The following is a 14,804-nucleotide window of genomic DNA, read 5'->3' as shown; positions in this document are numbered from 1 at the left end:
CACCTGTAACACCACAACAGTGACACACCTGTAACACCACAACAGTGACACACCTGTGACACACCTGTAACACCACAACAGTGACACACCTGTAACACCACAACAGTAACACACCTGTAACACCACAACAGTGACACACCTGTAACACCACAACAGTAACACACCTGTGACACCTGTAACACCACAACAGTAACACACCTGTGACACACCTGTAACACCACAACAGTGACACACCTGTAACACCACAACAGTAACACACCTGTAACACCACAACAGTGACACACCTGTAACACCACAACAGTAACACACCTGTGACACACCTGTAACACCACAACAGTAACACACCTGTGAAACCTGTAACACCACAACCGTAACACACCTGTAACATCACAACAGTAACACACCTGTGACACACCTGTAACACCACAACAGTAACACAGCTGTAACATATCACAGATGTTGTGCAGCTGCAGTTGAACTGCAGTGGTGTGACAGCTGTGCCTCTATGCTTGCAGATGCTGGAGAACCAGGTGGAGGTGCGACAGAGAGAGGTGGTGGAGCTCCAGAGCCAGGTGAAGGCTCTGGGGCAGGAGGTGAAGGACACGGACGAGGTGGACGGGCGAAGGCAGGTGGTGGAAAATAAGTTTCAGGAGCTGCTGGAGCCGCTGCGACGTCGCAGGAACTTCCTGGTTGAGTCCAGAGAGGTTCACCAGTTCAACCGGGATGTCGAGGACGAGATCGTACGTAAAGTTCACACGCCATATTTTCAGGGGCGCCATCGCTCACGCTCACTGTGCTCTCACTCCTTTACAGCTGTGGGTTCAGGAGAGGATCCCTGTGGCCATGTCCACCGACCACGGCCACAACCTGCAGACGGTCCAGCTGCTCATCAAGAAGAACCAGGTAGGACTATGTTTGCCTCGCTCACAGCATGCTCTGTTTGCTGATGACGGTCTGACCTCTGTGGGCGTGAACATCCCCAGACGCTGCAGAAGGAGATCCTGGGCCATCAGCCCCGCATCGATGACATCCTGGAGCGCAGCCAGAGCCTCCTGAAGGAGGAGTCCTCCAACGGGGATGCGATCCGCCTGGCCGACCTGCAGCAGCTGTGGAAGCGGCTGATGGAGGAGGTGGAGCGTCGGCACGGCCGGCTGGAGGAAGCGCACAAAGCCCAGCAGTACTACTTTGACGCCGCCGAGGCCGAGGCCTGGATGAGCGAGCAGGAGCTCTACATGATGTCAGAGGAGAAGGCCAAGGTGAGTGGGCGGGGCTTACATCATACACAGCTTCCTGTGAAAGTCAACTAAATTAAACACTCACATTAGAAGGGTGAGAGCAAAATCATTACCGTGACAACTGTTTGCTCCAATCAGGACGAGCAGAGCGCCGTCACCATGCTAAAGAAGCATCAGATCATGGAGCAGGCGGTGGAGGACTACGCCGAGGCCGTCCACCAGCTGTCCAAGACCAGCAGAGGGCTGGTGGCCAACGGACACCCGGAGAGGTGAGCCGCTTTTAGTGACATCACACCTGCATCACATGACAGGAAGCAGTCAGACAACATCAGGAAGCCAGCTGCGACACTTCCTGTCTGTCGCTACATCAGTGTGAGTAGTTTAACTGTGTGTGTGTGTGTGTGTGTGTGTGTGTCAGCGAGCGGATCAGCATGCGTCAGTCTCAGGTGGATAAGCTCTATGCCGGCTTGAAGGACTTGTCGGAGGAGAGGCGGGGCAAACTAGATGAGAGGCTCCGCCTCTTCCAGCTGAATCGAGAGGTGGACGACCTCGAGCAGTGGATCGCCGAGCGCGAGGTGGTGGCCGGGTCACACGAGCTAGGACAGGACTACGAGCATGTCACCGTGCGTACCGATTGTACTTCCTCTGAGTGTACTCTGTCAAGTATTACATACTGACCTATGATCCCTGCCCGCTGCTCAGATGCTGCAGGAACGTTTCCGGGAGTTTGCCCGGGACACCGGGAACATTGGACAGGAGCGCGTGGACGCCGTGAACCGGCTGGCAGACGAGCTGATCAACGCCGGGCACAGCGATGCGGCCACGGTGGCGGAGTGGAAGGACGGGCTAAACGAGGCCTGGGCCGACCTGCTGGAGCTCATCGACACCAGGACGCAGATCCTCGCCGCCTCCTTCGAGCTCCACAAGTTCTACCACGACGCCAAGGAGATCCTGGCACGCATCCTGGACAAGCAGAAGAAGCTTCCGGAGGAAGTGGGCCGGGACCAGAACACGGTGGAGACGCTGCAGAGGATGCACACCACCTTTGAACATGACATCCAGGCCCTGGGAACACAGGTCAGTGTGGGGACACTGGTTTTATTGGGAGTCACTTGGGCACAGCTTTTTTTGGGGGGGGGGGGGGGGTTTGTATCTGAGGTGTGCAGACAGAGCCCAGCGCTCTCAGAGAGCGCCGGGCTCTCTGAGCACGTTATTTCCAGCCAGAAACCAGCCACAGCTTCCTGTTCAGCTGATCAGCCGTTTAAAGGTCACGTGACTTAAGAATTACCAGACATGTAAACTCCCACGCAGGTCACCTTTCCTTATTAGGCGATTTAAAGTCAGAGCACCTGACTGAAACATGCAGGTGTACGTGTTATGACCTTTGACCCTGTGTTGCAGGTGAGGCAGCTGCAGGAGGATGCGGGGCGCCTGCAGTCGGCGTATGCCGGAGACAAAGCAGACGACATCCAGCGCAGGGAAAGCGAGGTGCTGGAGGTGTGGCGGAGTCTGCTGGAGGCGTGTGATGGACGCCGGCTCCGCCTCCTCGATACCGGGGACAAGTTTCGGTTCTTCAGCATGGTCCGAGACCTGATGCTGTGGATGGATGACGTGATCCGGCTCATCGAGGCCCAGGAAAACCCCAGGTAGGTCCGTGTGCTGCACAATGGTGGATCCTCGCCTCACAGCGGCCTCGCTAACAAAGACGTTTGTGTGTCCAGAGACGTTTCGTCGGTGGAGCTGTTGATGAACAACCACCAGGGTATCAAGGCGGAGATCGACGCCCGCAACGACAGCTTCACGGCCTGCATTGAGCTCGGGAAGGCTTTGCTGGCCAGGAAGCACTACGCTTCAGAGGAGGTGAGCTGAGACACTGATGGCCGCTCAGGTGATTGTCAGCTGACGAGCTGAAACACAGACTGAGAGAAGAGAAGGAAAAAGGTGCTGAATCAAGAAAAGAAAGTTTAATGACCAACAAAAGAATTGTTAAAGTTAAAGTAATGATGAAATTTGGAAAATGAAAAGAATCCAAAAATAATAAACCCTGGTCTGTGTACAGCCATGGGCAGACGTTTCATCCACTGGTCACAGGGAGCAATGCCCGGTTGTTTTGGGTTTTAATGGTGCAGTGCTCTTATTTTGAAAGCCTCACCTTTACTAGGACAAACACACCTGGGTCACCAAAGTCAAACAGCCAAACAGGCACGACAGAGGCAAATAAAATCAGGGTTGAACTGCAGTCTGTAAAGTCTATAAATAAAGCTGAGACTGAAAGGAGCTGAAAATATTTTCCAGATTAAAGAGAGGCTGCTGCAGCTCACCGACAAGAGGAAGGAGATGATTGACAAGTGGGAGGACCGATGGGAGTGGCTGCGACTGAGTAAGGCTTACTTCCTGTTTACCGTCCACATGAAACATCCAATTAAAATGATGATCAAGAGGCTGAAAGGTCATAGGTCAGTGCTGACTCATCACTGCAGGGTACTACAGTGATGAGTCAGCACTGATGAAGACTCCCCAGGCTCTTGCCCTCCTTTAACGAACCCGACTGACCAATCAGGACACGCTTCAGTTACGCTCAGAGAACAGCTTAGAGTCTGCATCTGTGTGCACGATGTCTTCACCTGACAGCTGCAGGAACTGTTCTCACTGATCCTCAAAGAGCAAAACATCAACCAGCAGTTTGTGAGACAGACACAGCAGAACAAACAGCCACAAAGATACAAAAAGACCAGAAAGATACAAAAAGTCCTGGGGCCCGTTCTTCGTACCGCGCTAAGTGAGTTAGCTGGATGAGATTGTTGACGATTTCGCGTGATCCTGGATCGTTCGGTTCCCCGAAGCTCATCCGGGACTTGCTGTCATAGCAACAGAGCCGTAAGCGTAAACCTGCTCGGGAGCAGGTTTACTTTATGTAAACAGGATTAGATCGCGGCCACGCAGGTATGTCCGCTTCATTTATACGAAAGCAACAGCGATAAATAAATAACATCAATGTAACTAAAGATAATGCAGCACCTGATCCTTTTATTGATGTCACACAGATACATACAGGTCATTTCCTAAAAAAGGGAAATGTACTATTAACATTCTATTACATGTATGTGATTATTACAGATGTAATTCATATTTCAGAGTAGTAATTGTAAATTACTTCGTGTAATCAAGATGAGAGACCACGGCTATAAAAGCGAAGGTGGATTTGGGAAGCCTGTCGCAGCCATGTCCTGTCCGTTTACGCGAGCAACCCATTGAGGAAGGTGCAAGATTGATAAGGAGAGTCCTCAGAATTCAGCGTATATTGCGGGACAGACAGGATCCTTTAGCTCAGCGCGACAGTGTGCTCATAGAGAGATATCGATTTTCCCGTGAGGATATTATTTACTTAACCAACTTGTTGACGAGGGGGTGCAGGACCACCACCTGTCTTTTTTTGCTCTGCCCTTTTCTTGGTTGCTGTTATGAACAAACAGATTATTTCAGGGTCTCTTTCCAAGAGACTAAAAGCAATATAAGTGATAAATATTACCATTCTGTAGAATATTCTTATATTTCACTTTTACTTGTTCCCATGTTCTAGTGGGTCCTGTTGTGGCTCTAATGTGAAAGAGGATATAATATAATATAATAAATTTACCCTACCGCCTACTGGTGTTGGCCAGAGGGGCCGATGGCGCAATATGGCAGCCTGGCTTCTGTCAGTCTGCCCCAGGGCAGCTGTGGCTACAACTGTAGCTGCCTCCACCAGTGTGTGAATGTGAGAGTGAATGAATAGTGGCATTGTAAAGCGCTTTGGGTGCCTTGAAAAGTGCTATATAGATCCAATCCATTATTATTGTTATTATTAAATTACTTACGAGTTTAATTTGTCAGCAACTTCCTGCCAGCCCTCTCTCCTTGCTTTTGCAGCCTTTGCAGTGTTCCCTTGTGTTCTGATTAAACTCTGAAACTCCTGAAATCCCTCACTCAAGAGTTCTTGCTCTGCTGCCGGAAAATACCGAGCCGAGCGCACTCCTTCGACATTTTCGCCGACCAATCAGAGGGTTGCCGATCAATGTTTCTACTATCGATGCGTAGCCCCTTTTACGACACCCAGTGATGTCACATTACTGCGTCCAGCTGTACTAATCGTCAACAACAGGTGTGTTCGGAGAACCGGATTAGCGAGCTCACGGTTAGCGCGATGGTTTGGTCTTGGATGTAGTAAGCAAGGTACGAAGAACGGGCCCCAGAAAGATACAAAAAGACCAGAAAGATACAAAAACGGCAACAAAGATACAAAAAGACCAGAAAGACACAAAAACGCCACAAAGACAGAAAACGACCACGCTTAAAGGCTTTGCTGTGGAGCCTCGTGATAGGTCACACTCCTGTAGAAACACCTGCACACCTCTCACCTTGCCATCCTCTGTATGACACGTTGAGCCTGCAGTCGCGTTGATAAGTTCAGTCATAAAATCTTCCTCTCTCTTCCTCAGTCCTGGAGGTCCACCAGTTCTCTCGGGACGCTGGCGTGGCCGAGGCCTGGCTGCTGGGTCAGGAGCCCTACCTGTCCAGCAGGGAGCTGGGCCAGAGCGTGGACGAGGTCGAGAAGCTCATCAAACGCCACGAAGCCTTCGAGAAGTCCGCCGCCACCTGGGAGGAGCGCTTCTCCGCCCTGGAGAGACTGACTACGGTGAGGGTGGGGTAGCCGGATAGGGTGATGAGGAGGAATGTGATGATGATGATGATGATGTTTACACGTGTCTTCCAGCTGGAACTGCTGGATGTGAGGAGGCAGCAGGAGGAGGAGGAGAGGAGGAGGAAGCCACCATCTCCAGAGCCTGTGGAAGTTCAGCAGGAGGAGGCGCAGCAGAGGTGAAAGCGCCGCAAATGTGTCATAACGCTCACCACGTAAGTAAAAGCGTGACAATAACGAGTGTGTGTGTGTTTCTGCAGCGCCGTCACTCAGAACGGACCGCCCTCGGACCAGGATTCTCCCAGGGTCAGTAAACTTTAACCTTTATGCCTCCGGCGGTGGCGCACGCCACACGCTTCACCTTTGTTTTCTTCTTAAAGTGTATTTACAGCTAATATTTCTTCTTCTGTGGTGTTAAACTGAATCTGCTGCTGCTTAACCCCACCTGTGCAGGACGGCGTGGAGGACGGAGAGCTGGTGAACGGTGTTGGTGAACGGAGCTCCAAAGAGCCGAGCCCCGCCCCCTCGCCCACCTCTGGCAGGAAGGTTAAAAGTCAGTCGACCACACTGCCCACCAAGAACCGGGACTCCAGCTCGCCCCAGGAGGGACTGCTGCACCGCAAACACGAGTGGGAGGGCCACAACAAGAAGGCTTCCAACAGGTGAGCTCCACGCCCCACAGGAAGTGCCTCGCACGCAGCTACGTCACCTGACCCGTCACCTGACCCCACTGCTGTGTGATTCGCAGGTCGTGGCACAACGTGTACTGCATCATCAACAACAAAGAAATGGGTTTCTACAAGGACGGCAAGGCGGCGAGCCAGGGCGTGCCGTACCACAACGAGCTCCCCATCAGCCTGAAGGACGCCACGTGTGACGTCGCCTCGGACTACAAGAAGAAGAAACACGTCTTCAAACTCAGGTACCGAGCGCAGCAGGAAGTCAGGTGTAGTCTGGACACAAGTTGAACACGTCTCACATTAAACGCCGCCGCTGGTCGCAGCGTCTCCGTGAAGCTGGAAAGTTCCAGTTTGTTTGAACAAATATTCTTAGAATATAATAAAGTAGTCAACATCACAGTGATGATGTCACAGAACCTCTGATGTGATGTGTCAGGTGTGCTGGGCGCACTTCCTGGTTCTGTTAAAGCTGCACGAGAAAAAACTACAGCTTTGATTTGAGGTCACCTGTCCACAAAGGCCTCACCTGTCGTGGCCGAGCCAATCAAACTCCAGATCTCATTTTTGATGTAACGATCAGCTGATTTTACTGTTTCACAGTGTTAGGTTTATATTGATGGATTGTCATTTATGCTTAGAAATATATAATCAATTGTATAATGATAGAGGTCTGATCCTCAGTAGTCTGCAAAGACTCTGTGAGCCTTCCAGAGTGTTCTGGCACACGCACATCCTAAGGTCATGAGCGAGGTCGTACCTTCTCTTTCTGATTGATGGTATAGGAGGACACCTACTCTGTATCTGTTTAAGTATAAGAGCCCTTTGTTTAGGGGACCGCTGGACTCCTGGCACCGGCTTTTTAAGGAGGCGTTCACAGGGCCACATCTTGACCCACACATACATACACACACCCACATTCACACACACTCATACCTACACGTATGCATAGACTCTTTGTTCACATGCATGCCTGTGTAAGATGTCATATGTTAATGGGCCTATGCATATTCATGTAACCACAATAAAGAGCAGTGCTACGGGGGAGCTGACTGAGAGCGACTGGGGGGTTCGAGCAGCAGGAACAGCGCTCGTCTCGTCCTCCCCCTCGTGCACGAGCTCACACAGAGCTCTGCCTGCTGTCCAACGCTGTTGCCATTGTAGCAGAATTGTCTCTGATTGTTCCAGCAATAGGTCTGTGCTAGACAAGCCTCTCACACAGCGTCAGAGCTAGACGCAGCGTACGCAACAAAAACACATGTAGACGTTGTCACACACACACACGCACGCACACGCACAGACGCACACACATGAACAGACATGCACAGACACACGCACACACATGCACGCACAGACGCACATGCACACACACACACAGACGCACACACATGCACACACACAGACACAGACGCACATGCACACACACAGACACACAGACACAGACACACACACACACAGACACGCACAGACGCACACACATGCACACACACACACACACAGACACACACACACACACACACAGACACACAGATAAACAAACACACACACACACACACACAGATAAACACACACACACACAGACACACACACACACACACAGACACACACACATGCACACACACGCACAGACGCACACACACATGAACAGACAGACAGACACACGCACACAGACAGGCACAGACACACACGCACACAGACATTGTGAGTGTTACAACAACCACCTGACATGTTTTATTGTTTGACAGCATCCCGTTACCATGGTTACTCACCAACACATTTCTCAGCCGCAACATTAGGACGCAGCTCCGCCTCCTTTGCCTCATTTTTTTGTTAGCCCAATCACAGCTGCAGCCTGCAGGAACTGATGCTGTGATTGGTTGTCAGGGTGATGGTCGTTCAGACTTCGCCCGGTGACCGTCATTGGTCCAAAGAACGCTGATCACCTGAGCGCTTAAACACACCTGGATGTGTATCTCAGCACAGCCGGCACTTTAACCTTTGACCTTTGACCTGAGGCTTGGTTTGGTGCGTTTGTACGGTTCCTCCACTCACGCCTGTCTTCCTCTCGCTCTTTCAGAATCACCGATGGAAACGAATACCTGTTCCAAGCCAAAGACGAGGTGAGTTTGATTTTTGCTCAGATTTGTGGAAGCGCTCGCCTGTGTGGCGTTCCTGCTTAACTGCTTACGTGCCTCCGCAGGAGGAGATGAGTACCTGGATCCAGGCCATCCTGAACGCCGGCGCCGCAGACCGCTCTGACATCCAGGGCAGCAGCCCTGGCACGCCTGCCTCCGGGCGTGCTCATACGCTGCCGGCCACCGTCACGCTCACCACCGAGTCGAGCCCCGGAAAGCGCGAGAAGGACAAAGACAAAGACAAGGAGAAGCGCTTCAGCCTGTTCAGCAAGAAGAAGCAGTAGAGCGCGGCAGCGAGACGCTTTGGCGAAACCGCCCAGGTGCTCTGACGCACCCATCGCCACATTTACAGGCGCCTCATTTCTCATGGGCCGCCATCAGCCGGGGAGAACTGGAGGCCGCCTCAGAGCGCCGCCAGCTTCCTGAAGATCGACTTGGAGCGGGTGAAACCGCCGCCTCTCTGAGGCTGGCGAGCCTCAGTCCTCCCCGCTGAATGGTTCACCTTTAAAATCGGCCAATCCCAGAGACTGAGGCGGTGGAGACGAGGAGCAAAGGAGCGTTTCGCCAAAGCCCGCTGTCGCCTCGTTTTTGTGCGTTCTGCATTTTTGTTCGCGTGTCGGTCATTTGGCGGCGAGTCGGAGTGCCTGATGTAACGCCGCGTCATCGTTGGCGAATGAGGCCGCTGTCGCCGTGTGCATTACCGGCCGTGACATCATCACTGCATCTCGCTCTTTCTTTGATGACATCATCAGGGACCACACGCTAATGTTCTGTTATTGTTTGTTTTTTATTCTCTGAAATTTGTTATTTTTCTATTTTTTGTCGTTTCCTCGTCACAGACGCCGTTTCCTGCCGCGGAGAAATTGGACCAACAGTGCATTTCATTCCAATAATTTCTGTTTTCGTTTCTCTGCAGCCATGTTGTTTTTGTCAGACAGCCCAATCGCCTTCAAGGAGGTGGTGATTTAGAAACGTCCACCTGCATGCTTCATCAGGCTCCGACCTGAGCGCGAAACTGCGACTTCCTCCTTTTGTATCTCTGGTCAGGTGGTGTCGGCGAGGGCGGAGGGAGCTCGCCGTCCCGCCGACGGGAGCGAGGTCTAGACTGGTGAAGGTTGCTTGCTCGTCATCGGCTCTTCGCACCACGCTGATTTCTGCTCTTTGATACCCGTGCTGCCCCGTCACTGTAGATCTATCGTAGCGAACATGTATGGAAGCCCCGCCGTCGTCCTGCACAATCAGAGCTGCACCAATAGGAATGAAGACGCTCGCCGATATTTAGCCGACCTTCGATCATTACAGCTTCTCATGTATGAACCTGCACCTGTAGACTTACAGCTCTCTGTCACATATGTGTGATGTCATTAAAGCTTTTAACCTTTACTCAGTAGCTTCCTGTTGTCTTTGCACGTGCTCAGTTAGAAACCCGCACAAACCCGAGGCCCCCCCTTCCCCATCTGTGTCTGCCTCTGTGGTGTGTGTGTGTGTGGGGGGGGGGGGGGGGGGGGGGGGAGGCTGGTCCCTGGTTTAATGCTGGGGGCGGTCCCTTTTTAAATCTCCAGGTCCACTGAAGTTTTCATTGGTTGTGGCCTGCAGGTGTTAGAGCAAACAGGTGAGTTACAGATATAGTTCCTGCCCAGTGATGACGCTCATTGGAGGGTTCAGGTAAATCTCGCCTAACGTGGCATGGATGCAGTGAGCTGCTCGTTAAAAACACTACAACCCCCAGCATGCACTGCGGCTGTACGCTGACCGTACCTGCTCAGAGGCGGGAAGCTCGCGGAGGTGTCCGCGAGGGAAACCGGAAGCTGTGACCTTCAAAAGAAAACGGAGGATTGTGGGAAAAAAAATCGGATTAAGCGTGCAGAGAGCTCAGAGGTGTTTGTTCATCACGGAGAAAAACGGGGAAGAGCAGGTCACTACTCACTGCGCCTGCGTGCAGAAAACTGCGGACCTTAATCCTCAGCACACCTGTGAGTGCTGGTTCACACTGACTTTAGAGTACAGCTGTGTTTTCCTACAAACATTTAGATGTCTGTGCAGGTAAAGGTTTTTTCAGAAATAAAAGACTAAAAAATAAAAGTCTTTATGTTGTGAATAAACATGTCAAATTCATAACTGGATGAAACTGAGATTTTTTTTAAAAGGTGCTGATGTGTGCACGCCTCCCTGTCGAGGGCTGCAGAACTGCTGCAGAATCTGAACCAGACTCCTGCATGAGCTGCAGTCACGTGATTGGACTCGCACCTGCAGATGCACATCGGCTGCATGCGCACGCTGCTGACCAAGTTTCAGGTGGTGACCTCCAGGTGACCTCAGACCAGACAAGGTTGTCCATAGTCTGGGAGCTGCTGGTTGGAGGACTGGTTGCTGTTGGGTCATTGCGTGTATTGAACCACATGAAGGCCGTCAGGAGAAACTAGCTTCCTTTTATTTTTGCTGAGCTGGAAAAACGCTTTCAGATTAGTCTGACTTCCTCTCAGCATCTGATGACGTCTGACTGTAAACGTCACAAAGACACATTACATATTTAAGCTATACTAAAGGTGAAGTGAATGAGGGCGTAAATAAATGAAAGGCTTTTAAAAGAGATGTAAGCCTCATCGTGAGATAAGAAGCTGAAGCATATGTGTGACGTCATGACCTCTCAGGCGTTATTTTTGTGTCTCTTAGTCACAAACGGAGAGAAGAGCTCGTGTTTGCGCCAATCCTGCGATGAATGAACGATAAATGCGATGCTATGTATCTGGTGCTTTTATTTTGAAGGTGACCGCGGGAAGCACGGGGTTTCACGGTTTCCGGCTTGATGCTTTCGGCGGTCCCGTTAGCGCTCCGTTCTCGGGTCGCGGTTTTTCACGGTTTTAGGGCTGCTGGTGACCGGTGCCCGAGCAGGAGCGCCGGTGCGGGCGGGTGTGGACGGTCGCGGGTAGATGTGCGCAGTAATCTGCGGATCGGCGCAGACGGCGGAGGATTTGCTGTGATTTAAATCTGCGCCTGACGGACGGAGGCCGGGAGGAGCCGCTAACGGTGACCCGGTCCGGTCTGTCTGCTGCGGGTCGGAATTAAAACGCCCACAAACAGCTCGAAGTTACATTTCCGGGAGTGTCTCTGAGGTCGGACATGGAAGCTGGAAACGTCAGGGTTTAGACCGCCGCCTTTTATTTAGTTAAAACACATAAACTCACTGTTAAATTTTCATCAGCTGAATTTGGTCTTTATGATTTTGAAATTCTGTGATTTTGTCTCAGGTCGTCTGAATTTAGCAAACATTGATTTTATCTCAGCAGCACTCAGTTTATTCACAGTCGTTCCGGTTTCCATCATCATAAAATCCACCTGAGCAAGTCTTCAGGTGAGCAGGTGTGTTCAGGTGTCGGTCAGAGGTTTCTGGCCCCGGCGCTGACTCCACTCGGGATTTTTACTGTGAAAAGCGCAGAAGAAGACCCTTACAACCTTCCTGCTGACACATTAGTGAGCGGTGCCAAAGCTGCCTCTGGAATCATGGGAAGTGTAGGCAAAGAGACTACAGGGATGGACGGCAGTTCCTGGCAACATTAGCGGCTCCAGCAGATACATTTCTCTGAGACGGTTTTTCTGTGGATGTTTGAGTTTGTGGGTTTGAGCAGACATGTCAGATAAAACAGCGCCGCGCTGCCAGCTGAGGCTGGAGTGGATCCACGGGTACCGGGGCCACCAGTGCCGAAACAACCTGTACTACACAGCTGGGAAAGATGTGGTGTACTTCGTGGCCGGGGTGGGCGTGGTCTTCAACACCAGAGAGCACACACAGAAGTTCTACCTGGGACACAACGATGACATTATCAGGTGAGGAGGAACCCTGTGACGGTGCTGGTGAACTCTGACGCCATGCAGGCGGGTTTTAGGATTTAAAGGTCGGTCCATCAGCCGCTGGATTCAACGTCCAGAGAATGTTCAGTTAGAACCTCGGATTCAGAAGACCGGTGTGGTTCTCACTCAGGTTGCAGAACAGCTCTTTACTTCTTGAGCAGTTTGTCCAGCTGATTTGACCGCATTCTGCAGGGTGTCCTATAAGGGGCGCTTCAGGAGTGCGGGGTATCGGGCCTGTTGGGTTCACCTCACGATTCTGGTCTCATTTCTGTCAGAGATGACAGAATTTGTAAGCGGATACAGATGATGATGGACTTTGGCTTCGATGGTTTCTGGACCTCGTTTCGGTTCTCCCTCACTTGACCTCCTGCTCACAGAGGTCCTGGTCATCGGCTGGAGGAGGAGTTTAGGTTTCCCAGAGTATGTTAACAGTGAGGGCAGGGTGGAGCAGGAGGTCGACAGATGAATTGAAAGTGAAGCGATCTGTTTACTGCTAGATCTACGTACTTCTGCTCACCTGTGACCACAAGCTCCCTCTGAAGGTGTCTAGGCGCAGGCTCAGAGATGCTGTGAGGGTTCGGTGTTTCAGGTAGAGCTCAGAGTAGAGAGGAGTCTGACCTGGACCCTCCTGGGGAGGTGTGTCACCTGGAGGCCCCGTGGCAGATCCCCGGCATCTCGGCTGGTTTGGGAACATCTTGGTGTACCTCTGGAGGAGCTGGAAAGGGTTTCTGAAGCTAGTCTGAGGATGGAAATTGGACGTAAATACTTAGAATGGCATTCTCTCGAACATCCAGCAGGGGGCGACTCCTCTGGCCCAATTTATATATAGAAAAGGAGCTGATATGTGAGCTCCGTGAACACCTGAGAGACGGTTTCTGGTCTCAGGTTTTAGGCGTGACTGACGCAAACTGAAACTTGTTTTGTGAATTTTGCTCATTCTTGGTGATATAACGGAGGATTATGTGGGTCTGCTCGTGGGCTGACAGATGTTTGATGGTCTGTGCAGTCGGGTTCAGGATTGAAATAAAGATTAGAGTTAATTTACAAAAGAGAATCTGCCACAGTCCACGGCAAAGCTGCAGGTAGTGCCATCGTGTGAGTGTGGAAACTTTAATATCTCCAGAGTCCAGGAGAAAACTGTTGTGTCAGCTGTTGTGTTTACGTGCCCTGCAGCACTTTGTCAGTGTTCACTGGATCTGGAGCGACACGTCAAACCCGTGTGCTTAAATTCGTCCTGACTTCCTCCTGCTCAGCATTTTGTTTCAGCTTTAACACAGTTCAGAACTTCCTTTGGAATCTGTCTGTTTTTAGGTTTCCTTCAGTGTTTGTGATGCTCTGCAGACAGGGGGCACTCACGCCCAGTTCAGCTGTTTTAATGGGACTCTCTGATTGGAGGACCTTTAAAAACAGAAAGCCACTGCATGTCTGTAACCATCACAAAAACCAGCATTAAGTGCTTACTTCCACCAGCCCTGAGGCGTGTTGGTGAACACACGTGTGTGCTGCTGCGTGTCCGCCCCCCTTCACAGATGGCCGGGTGGCCGCTGAACGATTAAAAGCTTCATCAGCAGCTGCCAGGTCAGCCCTAGTGATGAGGTCACAGTGTGGAGACAGGAAGTCGAGCTCAGCCGTCGGTCGCTGTGATCGGTGTCAGAACTGCTGACTTCTTCTTCTTCCTTTCTCAGTCTGGCCATGCATCCTGATAAGATCCAGGTGGCGACAGGTCAGGTGGGGAAGGACCCGTACATCTGTATCTGGGACACGTACGCCATGCAGACGGTGTCCATCCTGCGGGACGTGCACACCCACGGAGTGGCCTGTCTCGCCTTCGATGCTGATGGACAGGTAACGATGTTACCGACACTCTAACCACCCGTCTCAGATTAAAGTTTTAACAATTTAAAAAATAAAATCTTTGATTTTGAATTGAAACTTTATCAGCAGCAGCAGTTTTACAGCAGCTTTGTATGAGTCGCGCTTCAGAATAATCCTCCTGTGTCTGACACCCGCTGCTTTAGCTCCTCCTGCTGTAAGATAACTTTCCTGTCATTGGCTGCACCTCATCAACAGACACAAGCAAGTGGGCGGGGCTTTTGGCGCCTCTCTGTGACATCACACTGACCCAGTGTTGAGAGATTACTGCGAACACTGAGCTCGTCAGTAGGAGCTCTACGTTTAGTGTGAATGCACGCGGCCAGAGCAGGAGATGTGACAGGAAGTGAGGCGAAGG

The 14,804-nt window shown here is 51.5% G+C and overlaps 2 protein-coding genes across 5 annotated transcripts in view; both read left to right on the top strand.

Annotated features, from left to right (window-relative positions):
* LOC308395546 (spectrin beta chain, non-erythrocytic 1-like) overlaps nt 1-10,108 on the top strand; it is a 33,205-nt gene extending 23,097 nt beyond the window's left edge. Inside the window, exons 21-36 of the mRNA XM_080880429.1 lie at nt 516-740; nt 814-903; nt 984-1,256; nt 1,374-1,504; nt 1,654-1,858; nt 1,938-2,312; nt 2,637-2,881; nt 2,957-3,095; nt 3,531-3,615; nt 5,714-5,910; nt 5,989-6,092; nt 6,174-6,219; nt 6,367-6,575; nt 6,662-6,835; nt 8,668-8,710; nt 8,791-10,108. Of these exons, the coding sequence (XP_080736555.1) occupies nt 516-740; nt 814-903; nt 984-1,256; nt 1,374-1,504; nt 1,654-1,858; nt 1,938-2,312; nt 2,637-2,881; nt 2,957-3,095; nt 3,531-3,615; nt 5,714-5,910; nt 5,989-6,092; nt 6,174-6,219; nt 6,367-6,575; nt 6,662-6,835; nt 8,668-8,710; nt 8,791-9,009 (2,760 nt within the window). The 3' untranslated portion in view covers nt 9,010-10,108. The remainder of the gene's footprint in view (nt 1-515; nt 741-813; nt 904-983; nt 1,257-1,373; nt 1,505-1,653; nt 1,859-1,937; nt 2,313-2,636; nt 2,882-2,956; nt 3,096-3,530; nt 3,616-5,713; nt 5,911-5,988; nt 6,093-6,173; nt 6,220-6,366; nt 6,576-6,661; nt 6,836-8,667; nt 8,711-8,790) is intronic.
* A 1,417-nt stretch (nt 10,109-11,525) lies between these two features.
* LOC308396230 (echinoderm microtubule-associated protein-like 6) overlaps nt 11,526-14,804 on the top strand; it is a 39,370-nt gene continuing 36,091 nt past the window's right edge. For all 4 annotated transcript variants that reach the window (XM_080881385.1, XM_080881383.1, XM_080881386.1 and 1 more), the window contains exons 1-2: nt 11,526-12,550; nt 14,260-14,419. In XM_080881385.1, the coding sequence (XP_080737511.1) occupies nt 12,354-12,550; nt 14,260-14,419 (357 nt within the window). In that variant the 5' untranslated portion in view covers nt 11,526-12,353. The remainder of the gene's footprint in view (nt 12,551-14,259; nt 14,420-14,804) is intronic.

This window comes from Rhamphochromis sp. 'chilingali' (genome assembly GCF_963969265.1).
Source record: "Rhamphochromis sp. 'chilingali' genome assembly, chromosome: 4".
Taxonomy (NCBI): Eukaryota; Metazoa; Chordata; class Actinopteri; order Cichliformes; family Cichlidae; genus Rhamphochromis; species Rhamphochromis sp. 'chilingali'.
This window is presented reverse-complemented; position numbering and strand designations above follow the sequence as displayed.